Genomic DNA, 25,790 nt, shown 5'->3' on the forward strand with positions numbered 1-25,790 from the left:
ACACTCAAGAACTGTAGCTTGCAATAAGCTTGAGGGCAGTGAATTCATTTCCCCCGTCTCTTTCTCATACTTTGTCAAACAATCATGGTGTCAGAGAGCCACAAATAAAGAGAACATGATTTGTTACTAGTGATTTTTACCAAGCTGTTAGGAAGGGCTGAATACACATTTGTAATGTATCTGGATGAACAGAAATTCATGCAGGCAGATTTGCTGAACCTGTTATTACAGAGCGCTGTTTGAGGATCAGCAAATAAGTTAGCATGAAGCCTCCTTCCTCCACAGTCCTGAAGCAACATGCCAACACCACACACAAACAACACCTTCGATTTTGGCCTTGTGGCGGCTCTGTCATGTTATGTGACCTAAATAAGAGCACATCTTAAAAAACAAAAGGCTTTGTTCCTCCATATACCATGCTTTAGAGTTAGAGAATATGGCATTGTGGTGTTTAAGTTATTTATTAGTTTTCAATTTCATCTTTATTTCGTAATAGATTCCATCCGGAAATATGGTCAGTATTTTAACATGCTGTTCACATCATTAGGCAAAGGTCAGATACTCAATAAAAATGTGTTTCTTGGCAATTACAGTCAGTCATCCTTTGTTTGCCTGCAGCCATTTCCATGTAATGCATTCTCACTAGCTGCCAACATGTTTTATAGTTTATTGGACATTTAGCCAAAATATAATGGGACAAAATGACAAATATTGTAATTGTATTGTAGTGATCACATGGCATTTTAATATAATTAGGCTGAGGAAGGGACCAAGCCTAAAAAGCTACTTCTCAGGTAGTAAGCCTACAACTAAACAAAAATGACCATGAAATTCAATCAAAAATATCTCTAAAACACGCTTGAGTGTTAAAGTGAACCAGATAAATGGACTACTGAGCAGATCAAACAGTAACGTTATCCTCTCATCTATTATCCTCAAAAAATGTAAGCTTATCTTATCCTTTGCTTGAATCTACCTCCTGTGTTTTTTATTTATACTCCCCCAATGTCCCACTGTGAGTGGTGTTCACCCTACATTTGTAAAAGTGTCCAGCTGAAATGTAGTTTAGAGTTGTGTTCTGTAGGAGCAGATATGGGCTCTGACTCCCTGCCAGCAGCTATAATTAGACACTATATTATGGGAATCTACGGGGTTTCAAGGTGCTTATCTTCATTTTGGCCCCTGGGGAGCACAGTGTAAAAATCAGTCACTAACACACAGGGCTGGCCTGCCTCAGCAGCCACTTATTTTGCACCAGTCAGCACTCAGCCAAAGCTGGAGGAGCTGGGGTGGAAATGGGGGTAAATAGGGGTGATGGGGGATACGGTTGCTATTGGAGATCTTTCCTGCATCACGTCATGTGTTAGGGGGGAGGGGGAGAGCTCCGGTGTGTTTGAGAGAGAGATAGATAGAGCGGGGAGGGGGAGGAGAGGACAGGAGGGAAGGAGGAGGGCATTAAGGAAGAAGGCAGGGAGTATCAATGACATCAACCAGCAGTATCTGAGGCGGCTCGACCGGCAATGCTCTCCCGACAAAAGGGCTGAGGAGCAGCCCGTGACCTGCTTCGTTTTTAAGAGCTCTGTCGACAGCTAGGAAAGTGAGGGGAGAAACACCGGCGATGTATGCATGCATCCCCCACAAAGGCAGACCTTTCTGTGACTGGAGCTCCGCTGCCGCCGGATTACATTCATCCTTGCTGTTTCCGAGGAAGCTTCCAGCTGCAAATCCACCCACATGAATCTACCAGACAGTAAAGAAGACGGAGCACTTCCTACAAAGGTAACCAGCATCCTTCCTCCTTTACAGTGTTTAATGTTTCCCCACCCAGGCAGGTTATTTTCACTTGTCGAATATCCTTTTAGAAACTAATGAGGTAATTGTATATCCTTGCCGGGGTGCAATTTCAACGTTAAGCCTAGCTAAGGGAGACCGGATTCTTCTTTGTGTTTTTTTTTTTCTTCCGTTCATGTCAGCATCACTGGAGAGTTTTGGGTGAAAATCAGAGCAAGGGGTTGTGCAGAGCAGGCTGCTTGGCATCACCGCTGTGAGTGCGCGTCCCCCTTTACCCCCCTCCTTATTGTTGGCTGGGCAGCATGAGGGACCGGGGCAGACTGGCAAAGCCTTTGTTCCTCATCCACTCTCGTTTAAAGTGGCTTATTTTCTAATTGCCCTTTTAAAGCACTCTCTATGTATGAGTCTGATGTAAAGTCCGATTTAAGTAAAAAAAAAAAAAAAAAAGAGAGAGAGAGATAATAGCTACAGATAAAAACATTGTGGACCAAAACCCTCATGAATAAATAAAAACAGGACCTGCATCCTATAGATTGTCAAGGGTATTTAAAAAGCGGAAGTCCTGTTATTATTATTGTTATTATGTAGAGATGTTAAGATTTCACAGCCAAGTACGATCCCATTATGCTAATGTCATGTCACTTTTGAGGGGGCTATCAATGGCATATTATTAATCCATATGGGCTATTATTCTAATATAAGATTGATTTTTCTGCCATGGAAGGCGCCAGGTGGCAAAGCAAATGGATTTAATTGAACAAGGCTGTTTTCTAGACAATAGAGTAGCATCTGCTACTCTCATGCTTTACTTAAAACAATCCCATCTGCACATATAGGCAGATTTGTTTTGTAGTCCATAGACCTTTCATATGTCTATAATTATACGCAGTAGGATTTGCAGTTAAAGCAGCCACTCAAGCGTACAGGCTGAGTGTAATTTAATGATACATCGATTCATCCTGACACATTTTCCGAGGGCTATTGCTTGTTGGGATTTAATCATGTACACTTCAAATGCCTGTTTAGGTTTTCTGTATTTCCGCTGCGTGGCCTGTGTAAACTGGAAAATCGCACTGTCGTGGTGAATCTGAGGGAGGTCTTCCTCCTCACAAACAGATGGGAAATTTTCCCTGGGGCACCATGCATTTGCTGGTTATTGTTCCAGACCATTTCCACATCCCTAATTATTTTAATCAGTCATTTTTACACATGGATTCCTCTTTTTAGCACCCTGCCTAACCACCTTCATCTGAGGACCGGGGATCTAGGTATTTGGATTATTATGACAGGGAAAAGTCATTATGTGGAGGTAGAAAAATTCAACTGACATACAGTATTTCTTCTGTTAGTCTCTGAGAAACACATCAAACAGGCTCTTTCCTGAGCCAAGAGATGCTCGGCCCCACAGGTATTAGGCATTCTAAGGAGCAGTAGCTTATGAAATGTGTGATGCCATGTACTCTCTTAAATAGCTTTTCACAGGGTTCAAACATGGGTCTCAATGGTTTCCAGCTCCCTTTAAGCAGATACCACTGCTAAGATCCATCCCAAATTCAACATGCCAAATGACGTGCGCTCCCAGTGGAGCAGCTTTGGTTTCACGTCAAAGGCCTCATTGAAGTCCTATTCCCAGATCCTCGCAGCGGCATTAGCCTTAACAGCTCTGCTCTTTGCTTTCCTCTCTTTTGTTTTGTGTTATGCTCATCCATGGGTTTTGTCAGAATCTCTGTGTACACTCCCCATTAACTATGTTGCACCAGTCAGCTGGAAAGAAGGAGGCTTTGATGCAGGGAGCGTAGCCACCTGTATTACAAGCAGAAAGGAAGTTGTTGTTGTCTAGGCATTGATATTAACTGACCTTTTTAAAGCCTTCCAAACAGAAAGCTTCTGTCTGCTGCGCTTCTCTACTTGTTTATTCAGGGACTGCTGAAAACAAGGCATAGCCTACAGCATGCAGAAGGAACCCATTAGGGCTGGGCAAGACGGTTCATTATTAAAACAGTATTAGGGCTGGAACCAAACAATTATTTTTATTAATGATAATGCTGCTGATTATTTTTATATTAATTTAAAGATATTTGTTGGTCTGTAAGGAACAAGTTAAAACATGTATTTACCAGTTTCTCAAAGTTCAATGTAATTTTTAAGTTCACACCTCAAATATATTCAGTTAAATGTTGTATACAACAGAAAAGCACACCATTTTGATATTTAAGAGGCTGAAAACTGAATTGTTGATGAAAAATGACTTAAACTTTTCATTGATTTTTAAAAGTTGTTAATTAAAAATATAAACAAAACAAGGAAAAATACATGTGAAGATACAGAAATATATACATTTTTTATTGCTTAAAACTTTGAATTTCTCTTAAGTCAAATTCATTTGATTTATATAGCAAAGAAATAACAAAATAATCTAACTTGTATAATATTACCATATATACCTAGACAAATTATTTGAACAACGAAAACAAACTCTTCAATTGAGAAAATAAAAGTTCCTTCAGGAGGATCAGCAGACAAGTGCAGATCAAAATTCTGGTAGCCAAATTAATGATTCGGAGTATATTTCAGTTTCATTTTCGAAAAGATAATAATACAGATAATAACGTCTTTTTTAAGATAAAATAAAAGTTATGCGAACATTATTTTATAAATATTCCAAATGCCATGTTTGTACAAGTCTAGCTCTTTGTTTTCCTTAGCTCTCTATAGTTCCTTTATATTCCCATTAAAATGTTAAACTGATAACCTTGTTGTGCAGAGACCAATCTCAGTCTGTTGTTGACACTCTCAAGTCACAGGGAGGTCATTTCTGATTATGTGTGTGCATGTGTGGATGGTGTGTCCGTGTTTCTGTGTGTGCATATGAGTGAAGGCAAAGCGATAGGTTGTGACTTGACTGATGCCCTTCTTCAGATGAATCAGAGATTCTGATGTGTCAGCAGGGATGAATAATGCACTCACCCCCCACTACCTCTTTCCTCTTCCTCTCTTCTCCACCTCTTGTCTTCAGTCGTTCGCCTATCTTTTCATCACAACTGCCACATCTGAAGACATCTTCACCTTCCTTCTCACCCCTCCCCCTCCTCCACCTCCTCTCTTCCCTTATGCAAAAGAGGGCATCATTTCCCGTTTGCCACTGTTACTGCCTCGCTGTCCTCTGGTCAACCCTCCTCTCTGCTTCAACTCCTTCTTCTCCTCCTGAATAAGAACCCAATGTTGAATCCATTGTCTGCTAAAGTTCTACAGAGTCCTTTTTGCCAAAATGTTATGCACATTGTGTGACACATGAACATATTTTGTGAGCTTTTCATTCTGGTGACATTTGCACGGAAAATGGCTTAATGTGTTGATGCACACAGCTCATTATCCAATCATGGGAGTGGGATGTGCAGCCATTGACTCGGTTTGACAGTTACATACCTGACTGACAGCAGTCCTTAGAGGGGAAGGTTCTGACTGACAAGATGGCTGACAAAGCAGAAGACAAACTGCCTAATCAGAACTTGGAGCGGTCAACATTTACTTTTGAAGTAGCCGCCAATAGAAGTATTCAAAAAAATGCATGGCCGTTGTTTCAAGTGCTTGACAAGTCCTCAAACGTTTTTTCAACTCTTGGAGTAATTCCTCCTCGGTGAATGCATGGCTGGGTGGATTAAGTTGGGCTTGATATTTTTAATATTTTGTGAAATATAAAATGTGAATGTCATTTGGATTTTCTTTATCTGCTGGGATGGAGCCATATGAATTATAATGTAGGCAGTAACATTGTACGTCTGTGTCTAAAGTGTCTCTGGGAAAAGACATAGCGATTTCCCATTGTGTCGTTATATATTTTAAAGGGGGTAGTGAAGCCGTAGAACACCAGCAACAGAGTATAGACACTAGTGGCGATGGGAAGAAGGAAATGTTGAAAATCTTGTTGTCATGAGGAATGGAATTCTGATGAGCTCCACCTGAGCGCTGTGTTTGATGGACTGGAAATTAATGGGGTGGAGGACGGCTGCGACAATTTCACTTGAATTGATGGCAGAGAGGAGATCAAATTTATAGTTTTAAAGCAGCAACATGGCTGATGGAGATGACCAAAAACTGGTTAGTTTAAGTAAAAGAGTGAAACGTAATCATCTGAATATTAAGAGGAGCAGAGAAAAATAATTGTGAAGGAATGAAGCATAAAGACTCACGCTAAGCTTCAAAAGTTGTTTTGCAAAGTACAGCAGATTACGTCAGCTTAGGTTTTTATAGCTTTGAGTAGGAATCTTTCTTTTCTTTTAACCTTGCTATTATGTGGCTCTAGAAATGGCAATTTTGGTTAGCCCATTGGTCTATTGAACAGATTGCCATAGAATATTTTACAGACTTTCATGTCAACCTTAGCATGATTTGTAATAACTTTGTAGTCAGCTTTTGGGGAAATGTTAACATGCTAATGCACGTAACTTAGAGTTAAGAAGTGTAAGCATAAACTTTCACAAACCTTTTTTTTCTCTATATTTCATGATGTTATTTTTTTTGTCCCACAAATTCTATAAGGCTTAAAGAAAGTTGACATACAATTATAAAAAGATGTTTGATTTAGTTAATTTTTTTTTACTAATGTTAAGAACCTAAGAGCTAAAGGATTACAACGTGATTTTAAAATGTCCTAACAAATACACATGCTACCTGTGCCACCTATACAAACAAAGTGTTGGTGATGCAGTCAGCTGTATAGATGCAAGACATTAAGAGGTTTTGGCACGCTTCCATATGCCAATTAGTGAAAGAACATGTTTATTGCTTCAGTGAAACAGCTCTGCTCTACTGAAAGACCTTAACCATGCAGGATGGAAAATGGACACTGTCCAGGAGACTTACAGACACTGTTCCATCATCAGATAGAAAACCGAAAGCAAGAAGATTAGACTCTTTCATTCTGCAGTCTGTGCGTGTGTGTCTGTGTGTGAGTGAGTGTGTATGCAGGTGGTGGAAGTGGGGCTGGTTGACATGTCTCTTGAATGCAGCCCCACATTTGTTTGTGGCATTCCATGATTGCTCTGTCTGCGCGGGGCTGAAGGATGCCAGGTTGGATGAAGTATTTGTTTGATGGAGGAGAGAGTAATGGCTAGTCATTGGTGGAAAGCATGCGTGCGCAAGTCTGTTACCGTTGACAAGCATTTCATCTCTTCACTTCCCGAGACACACTCTCCGCCTGATTTCGGCAATGAGAAGGAGGACAAATGCGTTTTTTCTACCCCATTACTCCGCTTTTCAATTCTATTCACAACTTTATCGTCCCTCAAGGAGAAATTCATTTGGCGTCACAAATCTCATCTCCATCAGGAAGCCATGCAATGGCTGGTAAGTAACAGAACAGCTAAGGCTGCTCGCCTGTGTACCACCTAAATAGGATTTGTTCAGCAGCACATGCAGCCTCAGAAATCAGTAATACTTCTATTCAGCAGTGATTTCTAAGGTTAATGATCACGTATGGTGTCAGTAAATCCTAGAACTTTCAACATTTAAACCATTCGTAAGCCTCCCAACCTCTAGTATTTGTTTAACTGTAAGAATTCCCCTAATTGCAATGTTTTTAAGGTTTGTAGTCTTGTATAATAGTATTGCTTCTTTTTCTATTAGTATATCTCTCTTTTGTTGCTTATCCTGGACTTAATGTAATCAGCCTTGTTTTGGCTCTATTTCTCCTAAATGAAATAGGTTTTTACTAAACACTGCATACCAAACAGTAGGTGTGTGAAACATATGTGAATGTTCTATAGATAATTTCAGTGTTGTTGCAGAGCAGTGTTGCAGTTGTCAGATAATGAGCTCTCAGTGGACCCTTATCATGTGACCAATCCAGACAGGTGATACCATGGCAGCGCAAATACACAGGAGAGAATTGGATCATGGGCAAACACAACAGTGTGTCTCCAGAAAATTAATAATCGGCTCCCAAAGGGGGTGGAGGTGTTTTACATAAGCAAAGAATGATTAAAGTGTTGCCTCAAAATTGCAGCACCGGAGTGGGTACCAGTAACTAGGCAGTTCAGTTAAAGCTGTGTGGTTTGAGTCTGGTGCGTGTTTCAAATGTTTGGTGTGTTATTGCAAAGAAAACTATTCATATGAATCCATAAAAGGATGAATCCATTTCAAGTGCATTTACGTAGCTTACATTAAAGACACCCCGTTGGATGATTCTATGTGAATGATCAATCAATGTGAGCTTATTAAAACAGAACACTGTCTTTCTCAAGGCGACTGTTATCAGTCTCGAGACGAGCTTAACATCAAGCCCTGAAATCTGCTTAACACCACCTGACATGTCTCCCTACTGATGTGTAGGTTTTACCAAACAGCTGAAATAGGTGGGGGAAAAATGGCTGGCATGTCTCATTAGTGAAGCACAATTGAAATATGATGATGAAGACAATGACGTCCAGGAAGATGAAGGTGTTCTCCGTTGTCACGGAGCCTTAGTCCTGCTCCAGAAGAAGCTCACTAATTGGCTGCGGTGTGTCGTGGCTGGCAAGACACATCACTTTCGGGTGTGTGTGTGAGCTTGTGTGCGGTGCTCCATGGAATTTTAATCATTCATTTCATTAAGAAATGATGATGAAGCTTTGGGCAATGACAGATGTTAGATAGTAGGTAGGTAGGTAGGTAGGTAGGTAGGTAGGTAGGTAGGTAGGTAGGTAGGTAGGTAGGTAGGTAGGTAGGTAGGTAGGTAGGTAGGTAGGTAGGTAGGTAGGTAGGTAGGTAGGTAGGTAGGTAGGTAGTTAGGTAGGTAGGTAGGTAGGTAGGTAGGAAGGATAGATAGTTCAGACATGAATAAAACTTAACCAGTGATAACTAATTCATTTTTTTGACAGTGTTTTTGTTTTATGCAAAGAAGCAAAAGTGTTGCTTACATTTCAATTAAGGACCGGCCCTTTAATCGCAACATTTACACAATGCTTCCCCTCATATGTCCGAGCTGTTTAACAATTAGGGATGTACATGCAAGTGCATAACTATGTGGACATCAGTATGGATATACAGTTCTCCCTTTCCCCGCAAGGATAAGAGTATGTGCCAGCCTTAGATATGATAATTGGACAGTGAGTTGACAAGGACTCAACCATCAGCCTGCGTAATGAGCCGCTGCAGAAAAAATTGGGCTGCCTCTGAAGTGCGAGCAACAGGGAGAGAGGTAACAGAAGAAATTACAGAATATGTTTGGGTGTTTGCGAGCTCTTTGTCGTCGTTTCAGTTGAGTGAACGTTGCATAGGTGTCTGCATGTGGACATGCTGTCAGGGTTAAACCTTGGCCTGTCAGGTGAAACTGTATCTGCCAAATGTCAATTTCTTTTTCATCAAAGAAAACCCGGCCATGATTTAGTTGGATGACATTGCATTTTTGGCATTACGCAAAGGGGTTTAAAAGAGGTTTATGAGCCTAAGGGGGCTAAAAAATTGACTCAGCTCCTGGAGGAGCAAGTAATCCTTCAACTTATTTCAAAGCATGAAAATTGCCGTAATAGAAGCTGTGAGGTTTTTACCCAACAGGGTGACGCAGAGCTCCAATTTTAAACCAAAATTGGGACATGTTTTGTGAGCACATTCACACTGACTCCTTCATACCTTTATTTCTTCTTACCTATGGTAAAAAAAAAACAATAAATGTAACACTCCATTCAGCTCTTATTCTGATATCCATTTGGGACTGTTTTTTCTAAGCAAGACTTGAAATAGTATTTATAGCTGATATATTATATGCTGTTCTTATTCTTTAAAACATTTCACATTTAGTGTAAATTACTTCCTTCTACTGTGGTGTGCATAGCAGGTAGTGGCTAAATGTAGCAACTCAGAAAACAGGTAGCCCTACATTAGAGATAAATTAAAGGACCATTAATTGTTTGAGAGAATAATTCATGTAATTTAAATGAACATTGTATCACATTATAATATACAACCAATATGGCTATATTTACCATATGTTATATAACAGTATCTCATTTAAATGAAGAGTTAAGATTTACTGAAGCTGATTCCTCATGGCAACTCTAACTGTGACTTTCACTCAGCCTACAACACTTTTACTACATTGCTTCTGTTCTGATCCCCTCCGATAATCTGCCCTATATGTACTTTTATTTTGTAATACATTTCCTGCTTAGCGGGAGCCAGTCCATCTGTTGCTGTGCTCATCCGAAGCCAATGCATCCATTACTGGAAGCCTCTTTCTAGCTGTGTTCGTTTGATTGACCTTGGTGTGCCTTTAAGATGCGGGGGTGTATGTTTGCCGCACTATTGTTGGGCTGCAGCAGTTTTGCTATGTCCTTGACATGCAGAGATTGAGGTCAAATAGAAACTCAGTGTTTTTCCAAATTAGGATTGGCAAGGGAGAAGTTTTGAGTCGTGCTTATTTCTCCAACCATTCCTTTGTTCCTCAATCACGAATCAAAGTGTTGTTTTGGCTATGAGTTGCGATGAATAAAACTGAAAGAAAAGTTTTACTTCTGTAATTTTTGTCACGCTGCTGACATTTTACTGATGTGCAGTATGATAGCCAAGTCTTGCTCAATGTGAGGAAAATCTAGACAATCTCTTACATCAGCAGAAGTTAGTCTTTTCAATGTATTTAAATGTTTACTGAACATGTGCCATACCTTGGTAGCTGCAGGTGTTTAGTTAATACAAATGTGGCCTCAAGAAAAAAGCTCACTCTCCCAGAGAAAGCCAGACAGAGAACGTGGGCAGATACAATTTTTACATTCTGGTTTCTCATGGATCACAAGAAAGCTATTTTTATGATTCTGATATCATTATTTCATGATAATAAGAACATCATGCTGGTTTTTCTGACGATCACATAATAAAGATTAAAAGGGAACGTCCCACTAGAGACACAGGGGACTATAAAGACAAAGCTCTCGTACAGAGGAGTGCACACTCCACAATATAATACCTACATTCTCATCAAAAAGGGAGGTACTGTAGAAAGTATTGAAAATTACAACTTAAATGACATAAAAAGGCATTCCTTCCGTAACCACAGGTTTGGTGTGAGATTGTAATTAATCATACAGTATGTGATTGAAACTCCAGCGTCAACCCTATTTATAGTTTTAGTGATGAAAATAGTTGCGTCTGCTTGTGATTGTTAATAGTGTTTAGTCATTACATTGTTTGGATTGGTTTGGATATTTGGCGACTTTAGTCCTAATTTAAGCATTCTGCCTTATTAAGACTGATGGAGATTTAGTTGAAGCTCCCGAGCCTGCAGAGTCATTTATATTCAGGGCACTATTTGAGTGACAGGTGTGTTTTCTTGTTAGAGCCGAGCCTCAGATAGTTTATTTTCACTGCTAAAAATGTAACCAGGGCGGTGCAGCTCATGCCTGCAGTAAGCCGTGCTTCATCCTGTGCTTCTGATCCTCAACGTGTGTGTGTGTGTGTGTGTGTGTGTGTGTGTGTGTGTGTGTGTGTGTGTGTGTGTGTGTGTGTGTGTGTGTGTGTGTGTGTGTGTGTGTGTGTGTGTGTGTGTGTGTGTGTGTGTGTGTGTGTGTGTGTGTGTGTGTGTGTGTGTGTGTGTGTGTGTGTGTGTGTGTGTTTAAGAGAGTGAGAAGGAAGTGTGTGAGCGAGTGCCAATCTCCCCCATGATGCTATGCCATCTGCCGTGTGTGTGTGTGTGTGTGTGTGTGTGTGTGTGTGTGTGTGTGTGTGTGTGTGTGTGTGGCCCTGTGGGTGTGCACCTACAGGGTCCAGGGTCATAACAAACGTGAGGTAATATCAGTCCCAGCCCCTCCTTGAATAATACGGTTACTGCTCCAAACTTTTTCCTCTCCAAGCTGGCTCAAAAATCCATGCATAATTCAGGACAAGGTTATTTTATTCTGAATGATATATATAAGTCTAGGTTATGGGTTCAAAATCATTGCCAAAAATGTGATAGAGAAAAATGTGAGAACAAAAGATATTTGTTTTTGCCCTTTCCATCGTGTTCCCCTAAAATATAAATTAAAAAAAAAGTTTTCTGATCTTTTTTTGCTGAGCTGGGTCCCTCAAGCATCACAACACACATACGCTCACAGCACTGGATCAGTATTAAAGCTTAAAGAAATAAAAAGAACACTAGCTTCCTATCAGGTGTACTATCTCACTGCTAGCATGGTGCTGCAGGAAACAGATCTGGTCTCTCTATCGTAGCTTGTTGTCATGGAGACAGGCCTTGTGAGACCATCTCAACCCACTTGTGGTGTAAAGCATCATGGGTAAAAGGGGAGGGGTGGTGGGGAGAGGTGAGAAAAACAAAACATGTCATCTTCCCAGTGGAGCAGGGGCAGGTTGGATGCCACCTAAACAATGCTATTTCATCAGCCTGATGGAGCACAATAACCGGTGTACATTTCACCGGCTGAGCTATGGTGTCATTATCAGCCTCCCCGTAATAAATAGCACATGTATCCCCATCAATCTATCTGTCTGGCTGACCATCTGTGTTGTCACGCTGCAAAGGTAATAAGACCAACTCCTGCTGCCTTCTCTCTGGATGCTGAGCCAGATGATCGTGGAGAGCAGGTTGTCATAACTGTGAGGGGGCTGTAGAGGCTGTAGGTAGGCGTGAGTCATAAGAATATTCTCACAGGATGCTTACACCTTTTTTAATTCAACTCCTGCGACAAGCTAAGAGCAAGGCGGTCCTCCATCTTCTGTTTTAGAGAGGTGGAGCGTGGTTTGAAAGCGATAGACGCCATTAGCACAAAGCACAGAATTGCCCAGACCACCTAGGTCTGCCGCTGCGTCTGTGTCTCTGTCTTGGCTTGCTCCCTGAACATTCACAGCTGCAGGATGCTCTAAACCCTTTTGTTTGCACTGTGTCAATGGACCAACAACAGCTGGAGCAGGTCAGCTGGGGGAGAGGAAGAGGATTTTGAAACAAGCAGGGGTTAGAGAGTGTATTGGAAGAAAATAAGATGAATGATAGGGAGCAGCGGAGGAGATGGCATCTAGAGAGAAAAGGTTAACAAGGGAGGCGAGAAGTTTCAAGGTTCAAGGTTCAAAGGTTTTATTGGTCATATGCACAGCAGATACAGCGTATATGTTGGCAATGAAAATCTTATATCCCATGTTCCAACAACTCAACATACATAGTGTAAATAAGATAAATAAAATAGTGCAAAAATTAGACAAGAAAATATTTACAATAACAACAATAAGGATGTAAAGATGTAAAATATATACATATGTAGAATAAACTGAAAGTATTTAAATATACTGTACAGTAATTTAAATACTGAACACTGTTGTATGAGGAGGTATAGACAGATGCATATATTACGTATAAACAGATATTTATGGCATAATATAAAGATATTTGTACTATAAAGAGATTTGAGTAGACATTCACAGAGCTCAGGAGTTCAACAGTCTTATAGCCTGTGGTATAAAACTGTCTCTGAGTCTGGTGGTCTTGGTCCGGATGCTGCGGTACCGTCTGCCAGACGGCAGCAGACAGAACAGATCGCTGCTGGGGTGATGGGGGTCCTTTAATATCCTACCGGCCTTCTTCCTACACCGCTGGGTGTAGAGGTCCTCCATGGATGTCAGCTCCGTCCTGGTGAGGTGCTGAGCAGTTTTCACCACCCTCTGTAGAGTCTTACGGTTGAGGGTGGTGCAACTGCCATACCAGGTGGTGATGCAGCCAGTCAGGATACTCTCGATGGTGCACCTGTAGAAGTTGCAGAGTATCCTGGAGTCCATGTTGAACTTCCGCAGCCTGCGGAGGAAGAAGAGCCGCTGTCGAGCTGTCTTGGATATGACCCTGGTGTGATGTGTCCATGTCAGGTCCTCACTGATGTTTACCCCGAGGAACCTGAAGCTGCTGACTCTCTCCACAGGAGTCCCGTCGATGGTGATGGGTGTGTGTGCCTCTCTCTGCCTCTTCCTGTAGTCCACAATCAGCTCCTTTGTTTTGCTGACATTGAGATGGAGGTTGTTCTCCTGGCACCAAGATGTCAGGGCTCTGACCTCCTCTCTGTACGCCGTCTCGTCGCCGTCTGTGATCAGGCCGATGACGGTCATGTCGTCAGCAAACTTGATGATGGTGTTGGAGCTGTGTGTGGCCACGCAGTCGTGCGTGAACAGGGAGTAGAGGAGAGGGCTGAGCACACAACCCAGAGGGGCTCTGGTGTTGAGGGTCAAGGTGGAGGATGTGATGTTCCCCATCCGCACTGCCTGGGATCTGCCCGTCAGGAAGCTCAGGATCCAGTCACAGAGGGCGCTGTTGAGCCTGAGGTCCTTGAGCTTAATGATGAGCTTGGAGGGCACACTGGTGTTGAATGCTGAACTGTAGTCAATGAACAGCATTCTCACATAAGTGTTCCTCCGGTCCAGGTGGGAGAGAGCAGTGTGGAGTGGTGAGGGAGATGGCATCATCCGTGGGCCTGTTTGCCCTGTAGGCAAACTGCAGGGGGTCCAGTGAGTCAGGAGGGAGGAGGTGATAAAAGGTTTGACTAACCGCTCAAAGCACTTCATGATGTGAGTGCAACTGGGCGGTAGTCATTGAGGCAGATCGGTTTTGTCTATTTGGGGACAGGGACAATGATGGACTCTTTAAAACACGTGTGGACTACAGACTGGAGCAGTGACCTATTGAAAATGTCTGTGAACACATCTGCCAGCTGAACTGCACACACCTTGAGAGCACGGCCATGGATGCCATCAGAAGAGGAGATTTCGGGAATATGGCAACTAATGCAGGAGTGAGACAGGGGTAAGATTAAGGATTAGGTAGAGGGTGAGCGACTTTAGTGGAGGTAGAGCAGTGAGGGCTTTGTCAGCAGGTGAGAGACAACAGGGAGGGGGGGGATAAAGTGAGAATGAGAGATATGGTTAGACTGAGGTCACAGAGAAATATAAAGGCCCCAGCTAATCCACAACACAGGACAGAGGAAGCACATACTGCAACATAGGAGCTGTACCTAATGTCTCAGAGACCATGTGGCTCCACGCAGAGCAGTCCTCCTAGTTGGATTAACCGTGGCAAATTGAGTTTCCGTAAGAGGAGAATTTACTTAACATGCTGCCAATAGTGCTTGAATGAGCCCTGATCTGATTTTTCTTATCACATTTTTCAATTGAAAAGGGGACGCTGAAAGCTTTTCTATTCAACGTCTATTACGCAGTGCTTGATAAGACGAGGGAAAAGCGGCGCGAAAATGAGCCTGTATCAGATAGACGGCCATGTTTTCAAATTAGCTATTTTTAGTGTAGGAGCTGGCTGACAGTAATGTGTTTGAGCAGGTCATTAGCCCAATAAGTGTTTGGAGGAGTCTTTGAATATGGAACTCACCAAAAATGCCTCTTTCATTTAGTAAAGGCGAATCAAGGTCGGCCTCATCCCTGCTTCTCCATTTCTGCCTATGTATCGGGGTTGTCAGGGTGAAGGCATGCTCATGGGTGTTTGCACATTTTTATGTGCCTTTCACAATGTGGCCTGTCACCTGGGTATGCATGTCATGTCTTCCCTAGAGCATATATGTTATCGTGCGCTGGTACTTAAGGGGGACGTGTATTTATGTGAAATATGACAGGTTAACAAAGGCTCCCTTCTCATTTGGCCTCCCCACCTGCGTTCTGACACATCGGGAAGAGGGGCGGGGGTCGGGAGAGCTGGATAGGACTGTGAAGTTATTGACTCCCAGACAGGGAGCTTCTACTCAGCTTGTCTAAGTCTCTGTAAGCAGACAGAGCTGAATTATGTTTAGACTTCCAGATGCGAGCATCCTCATGTCTGTGTCTTTATGAGAGGAAAGAGAGCAGATACTGACGGAGATCTCCCCGAAGGCTCAGGATTAACAAGGGGGGGCAATATCTTATAAAGCGTAGTTTCTGATACATTTGGTGTTATTGAATTTTGCTGCATTGCTACTGACCCCTCAATCCTCTTTGTTTAAGTGTTTCCATTACGGCAGCACAGTCTGGATGTATTATTGCATTAGCACTTCTGCATGCCACCAGCGCAGTAAAATACTGGATGCTAAGAAGCTGAAGTTAAATGAAATTATTGGGTTGTCTGAGGGAGAAAAAAAACCCTCTTAAAACTGTATCATTTCGGCTCATTTCATGGCTCACTAGAAAAGGAGACTTATTAATACAGAAGCAGTACGGCGAAAACTATTTCAGTCTTCTCCTTGTCTTAGTTGTTGAGCAGGGACTCTATTGTTCTGGTATTAGTTCAGTCAGGGCTGGCCTGCCTGAGCTGTTAATCCCAAATCAGAAGTGCTCTGGCTAAATCGAAAGACCTAATCCTGCATTAGCATGAATTTGTCTTTAATTTTCCTCATGAGGATGCTTTCTGTATACATCTCTATGAATTATTGTATGTTTTCCGTTTCCTTCACTGAAATTTCAGATGTTGCTCTAAAAGCAGAACGTTGAATCAGAGGTGGAGGAGATATGTCTTTCATTCATTTGAGCTGACCTTCATGTTTTTTTTTCTGTTTCAACAGAGTGCCTACCCTTGTTGAGTGAAGCCCTACCGGTATCTACGTCATCTCCAACCCACCCACAGTGTTGCCATGCCTCTGTCCAGGACAGGTGGATCTCTAGCCCGATGCAGGTGGCCTATCCTGGGGCTCCGCTCTAGCCACTTTCCCCTGTGTCTGCTGCTGCTTTTGATTATCCTGCTAACTGGGCCTTTGAGCAGTGTCGGTGGAGCACCAGGTATGACTGTCTATCCATCCATCCATCCATGTTCTTTTTAATAATCTAATGATTATTTTCATCTTAAATTATTCTGCTGATTATTTTTCTAGTTTGGTCTTTAAAATAGAAAAAGGGGGAAATCTTCATACTGACGCTGAAAACAGTATTTTCTACCATTTCGGCAACAATAATTTACTAATGATTGCTCAATGATTCTTCAAATTAGGTAGATAGTAAGATAATCAAGCTGTAGAATTACAAAGCAAGGGTTTTTTTATGTGTGTGTGTGTGTGTGTGTGTGTGTGTGTGTGTGTGTGTGTGTGTGTGTGTGTGTGTGTGTGTGTGTGTGTGTGTGTGTGTGTGTGTGTGTGTGTCTGTGTGTGTGTGTGTGTGTGTGTCTGTGTGTGTGTGTCTGTGTGTGTGTGTGTCTGTGCCTGTGTGCCTGAGGAGTGAAATCAGCTCTGGACTATGCCGTTGTTAATATGTTTTGATAAGCCGGGAGGTCCCATCAGCATGTTTCTCATCATCTCCTTGATTACAACATTTCCACAAATTTCCTGCCTCAGTAGTCCACACACACACACACACACACACACACACACACACACACACACACACACACACACACACACACACACACACACACACACACACACACACACACACAAACACACATACACATACGCCGTCACCGCTCTGAAAATAATATAACCAGGGACAGAGGATACAGGCTAAAGATGGAGATAGCACTTCACACAGTTAGGACTGTGGACTGTCTAATCTATTTTTCATTTTCTATCCATATAAGCAATTTGAGGCCATGGTCCTTTGAAACATTTTTATATTCAGTGAAGAGGTAGAATAACACAACAAATAACTTAAAAGGCTGTGGGATTAAACATCTCTGCCTTTAGACAATACAGTTTGTCTCTGCAGAATAGATAGTGTTGTTAAAAGATCAATCTCCCATATTTCCCTAGTGTCCTCAATAAAAATTAAAAACATCTTCCAATAACAACATTTTTTCCTGCAGAACTTGTTCCTTAGCATGTAGAAATCAACATTTAATTCCTTAAAGAAATTATTTGCTCATGCTCAATGTTGTTATTTCTTACTGCAACTTTACCCCTTTGGGAATAATTGTGTACAGAGTAGGGGTTAGAGTCCTTTTTGGTTGAGATTTTGTTGTCTCTGTAAATTAAACTATGCAAATCAAATCTCTTAAGAATTAGCAATTTCAGATATGATCCTTTACATAAGTGTTTGACATTTATGCAAAACATTTGTAATATTTCTCTCATTAAAATGATTTATAACTGTAACTTTTCAACAAACAATGTTAAAACCATGCAAATAAAGCTAGGAATAGTTCATTTCAATTGTTTTGCTTATGTGTTCAAATCTCCATCCTTCAACTACACATCATCCTCCAACTGTCCTCGTCATCTTTGTATCACAGCATTTGTGTTGTTGGACACATTTGGCTGTAAGACGCAAACAGATTTGACAGCAAAGACACACAAACAGGAAGAGATGCATAATTCAAAGCGGCTTAAAGGCTTGTCAGATCACAGCTGTGGTAACAGTATTGCTTCTTTAAGGCACTAGTTAATACAACATTTCAGCATGAGTTACAATAATATCCCAAAAATAACTTTTCCTAAAATGACGAATTAATCCTGTACCAAACACTTTTTTGTTTGAATGGTGTCCTTTCTACGATATAACAAAATGCCTTTCTGTCCCAGCATCATGCAGTCCGTCAGGCAGATGATTACAAGTTACAGAGGTGATTCATTGGCAGACCAGTGATAGACCTGCCTGCTCCAGTGGAACAGAGTGAAACCTACCAACCTACTATTAAAGAGGCAGAGCTTTTCATTAGGCCCTCACTTTCCAGGCATTTTTCTAGAACCTGCCGATCATAACAAGTTTCACGTTCAGACACAATCCATCCAGATCCGGTGCCTTGCAGTGCTTTCCCCTGGCTTTCAGAAGAGGCTTAAGTGGTAACATTTCCAGTGAGGTCAGGTTTGTACGAGGATTGGTTGTACGAGAAGCGCATTTAAGAGAACACATTTCTGGACTCAACATGAAGCCACTGAAACCTATGTAGAAGCCGTTAGAAGCACACTAAATTCATTCGTAATCCTATAGCCAGGGAAAAACTGTTTTCAGCCATGACATTTCTTTTAGCCTTTTGATAGTTAACATTATCACATTGTTGGCAGGGGGAAAAGGCGATTCCCGATACGCTGTGAGCCTTTCTAAGAGTCTTACAGGCAGGAAGTATCCCAATCTTGAATTCTGAAATGTTGGGCATAAATTTGTTCTGATCGACTATACTTTACCAGTTTCCTGTTGAGGATTATAGCAAGCATATAATGAAACCACTTTATTGCTGATATTCAGAGTAAGTCTTTTAGAGGCACAGCACATTGTAGCAGGTGCAGGAAAAGCCTTGGCACGGTGTTCTTCCAGTTATTGTTAAGGCATTGCAGTTAAACTATAAGGTGGTTGGCGTGGTGGTTAGCAACTAAAGTAAGCAGGGGCGGAAAAATCTTGCATACAGGCTTTTTGAATCTGCTAGCGATTGCTTGATAGCGGGTTTTTGTTCCTGTTCTGTCTTCAGAGCAGAAGTGAATCAACGCAGTAGGACCTCACCCACCAAGACACAGGGGGAGTGGGAGGAGGGATCCAGGTTGCTATGGTAAGGGTCATCCTGACTTCACCCTGATGGATAGCAGTGATTCTGTAGCTGAGGAGGAGTTAAGCTGGGCACCATGGCAACAGGCCACAGACTGGTAGCAAGGGTGGGTGCATGAAGTTGTTTGATTGATCTGACTCAGCCACTGTGAAAAATATAGGTTCAGTACTGTTGGCTCAATATCTGACTCGGAAACTGCTGTTTTCTTACAGAAGGCAACTGCTGCGATTATTCAACCCACACCAGATGCATCATAACAGATAAAATAGACCTCCTAACATCCCTCTCTAGAGCAGAGCTGGAATTTAATTAACTAAAATAATTTTGGTAAAAACATTTTATTTCCTAAAATCATCAGAATCTGAACTGTAGATGTATAGGTGTTGGACTGTGCAGGCACAAAATGACACCTCTGATATTAATACATTAAAACCAATTATATGCTGCGAATCTGCAGCCAACACTTTGAATACCTGTGAAACACTCATGTGTCATGACAGCCTGTGCTGCATTCAGTATGAGGGTAGCCTGCCCTGGAGCAGAGCAAGAGAGGCAAAGAGAGAGATAGGGAGGGAGAGAGAGATGTTCCTCTGAAGCCCAACCCCATCTTTTATTTATGACCCACAGGAAGTCCTTCAGCATGTCCTCTAGATGATACCCAGGAAGTAAGCACAACACGCAGCCATAGGAGCACAAGTCAGCCTGACTGGCCACTGACAGTGAATTGGGGCGTGGTCAGCAGGGGGTTGTTGCCAGCCGTGGAGTCAGTTTGATGTAAGGGTTAGGGTATCAATTTTCATGCTTTTTTTTCTCCCTTCTCTTCTCCCTCCCTCTCTCCGACTTTCAGCTTCCCCAAAGTTCACCAAGATTCCCACAGACCAGATCGGCGTGTCAGGGGGTGTGGCATCATTTGTGTGCCAGGCCAGTGGCAATCCCAAGCCTGTCGTCTACTGGAACAAGAAGGGCAAGAAGGTCAACTCCCAGCGTATCGAGGTGGTTGTCACAATGCACAATGGTTAACCCCTACTGTAGTGCATGATGAATACAGAGCAGTTTATTCAATGATAAAGATGCATTGATGTGTGAATGAAAACAGCTTTAATTGCTTTGCCTAGATTATGATTCAGTAGATTAGCAAACTAAACTAAGCTAATCCTTTAATTTGGCTTTATAGATAAGGCATGGACACAAGAATGGGGTCAGTCTGTTAGCAAATGTTTGCCTTAATAAGTGTAGTTTACAAAATGATAGTTTAATAATAAAAGTCATATAAGCCATGATGATTGAAGATTTTTCATTGCAACTGAGCTAAATGGCTCTTTTCAAAATGGAGATACAAATATGAAGCAGATTGCATGATACTTTGCACATATTGCTATCCCTGAGCTATATGCAATCAAGCAGGCTGTTCCACAATGCTCTATCTCATGAGAGGCCATAAGTAAGTATCTACTCCGCTAGAGTGTCTTTGTGAAGACACTGAATCTCCGGCAGCCCCAGGAACGCTAGCTGTGTTTGACCTCGTAAAGGGGAGGGCAAGTAAAAAAAGCAAAAAAACCAAAAGTATTTCCCTAAGGCAATCAATAAAGTATTACACTATTATTATTATTATTATTATTATTATTATTATTATTATTATTATTATTATTATTATTATTATTATTATTATTATTATTATTATTATTATTATCACATTATTTTGGTAACAGAACTATGCTAAATTGATTATAATAAACACTACAGTTATTCTAATAATCCATTTGTTTACTCTGCCGTGACTAATGTGTTCTTCCTCTGGTTCTCTGGCTGTCAGACTGTAGAGTTTGATGAGGGTGCAGGTGCTGTGCTGAGGATCCAGCCACTCAGAGCACCCCGAGATGAGAACATCTACGAGTGTGTGGCACGTAACAGTGTACAGGAGGTGTCTGTCACTGCAAAGCTGGCCATTATTAGAGGTGAGACACAGAAACCCTCACACACACACACACACACACACACACACACACACACACACACACACACAAACACACACCTTCATTCTTTTCCACTTGAGTGGCGCTTTCTTTTTACGTTCACAAACCTGGTTTCATCCATCTATTCTGGTTCCCTGGGCTGTCAGTTGTAGGTGGGACAATAGAACCATGCCACACCCTGCCTTCACAGCAGGCTGCAGTGCACTGTTCTTTTTATAGTCCCTCTGAGTGCAACAGAGCGTGATCTGGCCACAGAGAGGGCTAGCTAGCGTACTAGCTTACGGGCACTTCAGCATCTCTTTTTTTCTGTAATCACTACGCTTCCTGGGCAGAGTAAGGGTGTTAATCTAATGTGCTCTTGGATGAAAACGTTTCTAATGTGGTACTCCAACATGCTATGAAGTAAAGTTGCAGCATGTGGCTGCAAGCCCGGGATCTGAGCACTTGGCTTCTGACCAGCACAGCTGGAAGGGATGCAGAAATAGAAGGATGGTGGCCTGGGCTGTTGCTACATGAAGGAAAACCAGGGAATTAGGCCTCGGTTTGGCACACCACCCATTACTGCCAGGGGAAATTGAGGAAGAGAAAGAAAGAGGGAGGAAGAAGTTGAGTAGAGGTGAGAAGAAGTATGATAGAGAATGAGGAGGTGGTGGTAAGTTAAATAACACAACAGGATGGTGCGAAACAATAGAGATGAAATGGGATGTTGGAGGAGTGGTGGTGGAGGCAGTGTAGAAGTGCATGATGAGGTTTGTGGAGTTGGCAGGGCTGTGTGGTAAGCAGAAGGCTTGTAGCCCAGGGAATAGACTCCTGTCCATCTGTTACCTCACCCGTCATCGCTACACACACAGCCCCAATCTAAAGCACATTACCACACAAACTACACCTCGAGGGCAAGCCTCTCATTGTGTTTGGCCGTGTGGGCCTCCTCCTGTTTGTGTAAACTTTTTTCTTACTGAGATCTGTGTACCGTGACGTCCCCTGTTGCCTCTGTGACAATTCCTAATCAACTGAGAAATAGAATATAAGACTGTGATGGATGACACAATATTTGACCCAAAGCAACCACCAGATTCAGAGCTAGTAGCCATGCTGTAATACGTTTTTCCCGCAATACAGGACAAATTGCACACATATAGCAACAATATGTGTGGTGGGCGATATAATATATGTTAGTTAGATAAAAAAGTATCTGTATAAAAAGTATAAATCAATATGTCAACCAACAGAGTTTGAGATATGTTGTAAGGCATCTTTTGTGTTTGGGTCATTGTGTGGTGGTGGCAAAGTGGTTAGGGGCTTGGCCTGGTTCAAGTCCCCGAAAGACCAAGTTCTACTTTGGTGTCCCTGAGCAAGGCACCGTTCCCTACACTGCTCCCCGGGCGCCGTACATATGGCAGCCCACTGCTCCTAACACTAGGATGGGTCAAATGCAGAATTAAAATTTCCCCACAGGGATTAATAAAAGTACATTTGTCTTTCTTTGTGGGCATTGTTGCAAGTAAATGAGCTGGGCCATTTTATTATTTTTATATCGATGAAAAAAATCTTCCATTTTTTATTGAATTCAAAGCAGACTTTACTTTGTGGTCACTTTGCACTTGCACTATTGATATTACAGAAAAAGTCTGTATCATAACTTATTATTATTATATTGATGTTGTGATGAAGGATTATGTTCAGATTACCCATCCCTCTGCAAATATATCAAAGTTTTCTTTTAGTGATATCCTCAAAATGTGTTGCCATAGAGACACAGGACAGCACCGTCCTTGATAAATTGAGAGATATTTAGTGTGAGGCTTCTTCCATTGGGAACAAATCAACTCATCAAATGTCTAAAAGATTGATTAGGAATCCAAAAGTCATTTAAAATGCTGAATGTATATTGGGTTTCTAAAAAGCTCAACATATGCCTGCTCTAGCCAACTGTTAGCGCCTTTGTCTAGTAAGGAAGCACTTTATAAATAAAGTACATTTACTACTTACATTTTTCATGTTACAAGGATTGTGCTTTTAGCGTTTCATCACCTAACCACATGTTGTACATGCGCATGATGCAGTTGCTGATATTTTGTGCTGATTATTTCAAGCATGTCCAATCCTTAAAGTGCTCCAAATGCCAGTCACCAGAAATATATGGAGAAAAAGATTGGGACATTTCCTTCGAGAAACCCTCCCTCTACGCGACTCTATTCCTGAAAACATACTCAATGCTTCTGCCTATTTGACAGTATGCTCTAAAAGCCTTACACTCCTGCAACTCACTATTGGCGCAGGGCTTCACTGTATGATAGATCATGTCAGCCAAAAATGCTGTTAAGTGCAGAAAGTCTTTTCAAAACACGGTTCATTGGATAAAATGTCCACCAACCACTGAAGTGGAGAGAGGGCTTTCCATTACTGACCAAAGCCTTGAAAAGTCTTTTCATCCCCTGATGTCTTTCATCTCATCATTTTCTATAATGGTTGACCAACACTAATAGCAGTGTTGTACAATGTAAGGGCCCTGTGGTTGGCCACAGGATATGAGTTGCTGCTCTGCAGACTGCCTAATGGGCGGAGATGTGGTAGGTTATGGTCAGGGAGAATTTTTGTGCCTTTATCATCACCCTTCTCATCCAATTACCTACTCTTCTTTCCCTTCCTCTTTCCCCTGACTATATGAGTCTGTCTTTGACTCTAGCAGCCTCCTCTTTGGCCCACAGCGATGTCCGTTTCTAATTTCATCTCTCTTGTTTTATTCATTCTTTCATTTTCTCTGCCATCCATTCTGCTTGGCCCTCACTGTCTATCCAGACTCTCTCTTTCCGACCCCCTTTGCATTTTCACAGGCTCTCTGCTGCTCCACCCTCTCCCCCTCTGAACCCTCACCATCCTCTTTTCCACCCGAACTGCTCTTTTCTATAGACACTGCAGTTGTGTTGTGTTGTGTTTCGCCTTCAGGAGATGCGAATATCTGCAGTTCTGCATGTTTGAAAACCTCTGGTGGGCGAGAGATTCTCATCACTGCAGCTGTGTTTGTGTCTGAATGCATGCACATGGATTTCTTTGTTTATGATCGTGTGTGTGTGTGTGTGTGTGTGTGTGTGTGTGTGTGTGTGTGTGTGTGTGTGTGTGTGTGTGTGTGTGTGTGTGTGTGTGTGTGTGTGTGTGTGTGTGTGTGTGTGTGTGTGTGTGTGTGTGTGTGTGTGTGTGAATATACGTGTGTGTACGACTGGTTTGTGCAGAGTAATCCTGATTATACTCACTTCCAGTGTCCCATTTTAGGAGAAAGGGAGGCGAGGGCTGGGGGAGGAAAGGGGTGATAGCGAGAAGGGGGAGGAGAGATGTTCTGCCACCACGGCAAACACCCTTCATATGAACAACAGAGTCAGATCAGTGATTCCCCCCAGGCGCCTGCTGCATTGGCAGGCCCTAAACTCAAGCAGCATTCTGGTATGGAAGCAACTGAGAGTTTCAACTCAGCCTGCAAGAGGATTACACTCCTTGAGTACAGAACTGGCTCTTTCATCATATATACCCCTGCTAAGTTTTATTCCCTTCATCCTTTTTTCCTTTTCTTGCAGTGTAATATTCATGCATGTTTGTCTGTAATAGAGTTTTAAGTATGGGATCACGTTGTGTGTGTGTAGTCTCTGACTGATGGATATGTATGAGGAGAGTAGGGAATGGAGGGGACACGCCGGTTAGTGGTGGGATTCATCTACGATGCTAAGTCCGATTCTGCATTGTATTGTGATCTATTATCATAAAGGGCCATTAGCATTTAAAGTGTTCCCCTTCAGCCATCCTGCAGTCTATAGGAGTCAAAGCATTACAGCCTCTGGAGACGGCCGAGCTGTGGCAGATTAATCCTGAATCCGGCACCCTGAGATCGCCTTTTATTTGGGCTTCTTTCATCCACGTGGCCATTCCCCGCTGAAATGAACTGAAAGATGAATAGGCAACCTGTTTCTTAACCAGGACAAATGATGATTTCCTGTGGCGGAGCGAGTGTTTGCGCGTGGGTGTATCTGTCTTCGGCTGAATGAGGGAAATACAAAGAGAGACAGAAAAGGAAAACCTGGAATCGTGTTTGTTTGTTTGCATCATATGCATTATGTGTTTGACTCTGTGTGTGTCTGAATGTCCTAGTATTCGTGGGTTTGTGTGTGCGTGCACGCGGACGCATGAATTGCATATTTGCCCAGATTCGGTTGGCTCCACCGACTGGTTTTGGGCACTAGGCCTGATTGCCCTTCTGCAAACATAACCAGGCCAAAATGAAAGCTCTCAACCTCTTGATACACACAAACACACACAAACACAAAGCTCCAGGGAACAATGCTGGTTGGTCCTTGCCAATGTTCCGCCTAAAGCTGTTGACACACACAGTGTTTATACACACATGGCGCATTTTTCCATAGGCTCTCTTATCAATTTAAACAGGAGATGAAGCATAAGCGGTACTTTTGTGCGGCAATGTTTGTGTTTGATAAATGATTCATTTGGGGAAAAGTGTGATCAAGGCCATGCCTGCAGTATCTATTTCAAGCCACCGCTGACTCATCCAGTAGCCTCACTGAATACCTGAAGCCCCCTGTTTTCCTCTCTAGTGAACTGTACTTAAATGCCCAGTACAACAAACTGTCTGCAGG

At 42.2% G+C, this 25,790-nt stretch overlaps 1 protein-coding gene across 1 annotated transcript in view; it reads left to right on the forward strand.

Moving 5' to 3' along the window:
* Positions 1-1,499: 1,499 nt before the first annotated feature.
* LOC134865869 (receptor-type tyrosine-protein phosphatase S-like) overlaps positions 1,500-25,790 on the forward strand; it is a 67,260-nt gene continuing 42,969 nt past the window's right edge. Inside the window, exons 1-4 of the mRNA XM_063885664.1 lie at positions 1,500-1,779; positions 16,275-16,488; positions 20,025-20,170; positions 20,991-21,132. Of these exons, the coding sequence (XP_063741734.1) occupies positions 16,344-16,488; positions 20,025-20,170; positions 20,991-21,132 (433 nt within the window). The 5' untranslated portion in view covers positions 1,500-1,779; positions 16,275-16,343. The remainder of the gene's footprint in view (positions 1,780-16,274; positions 16,489-20,024; positions 20,171-20,990; positions 21,133-25,790) is intronic.

The sequence above is a fragment of the Eleginops maclovinus genome, chromosome 6 (genome assembly GCF_036324505.1).
Source record: "Eleginops maclovinus isolate JMC-PN-2008 ecotype Puerto Natales chromosome 6, JC_Emac_rtc_rv5, whole genome shotgun sequence".
NCBI classification, from domain to species: Eukaryota; Metazoa; Chordata; class Actinopteri; order Perciformes; family Eleginopidae; genus Eleginops; species Eleginops maclovinus.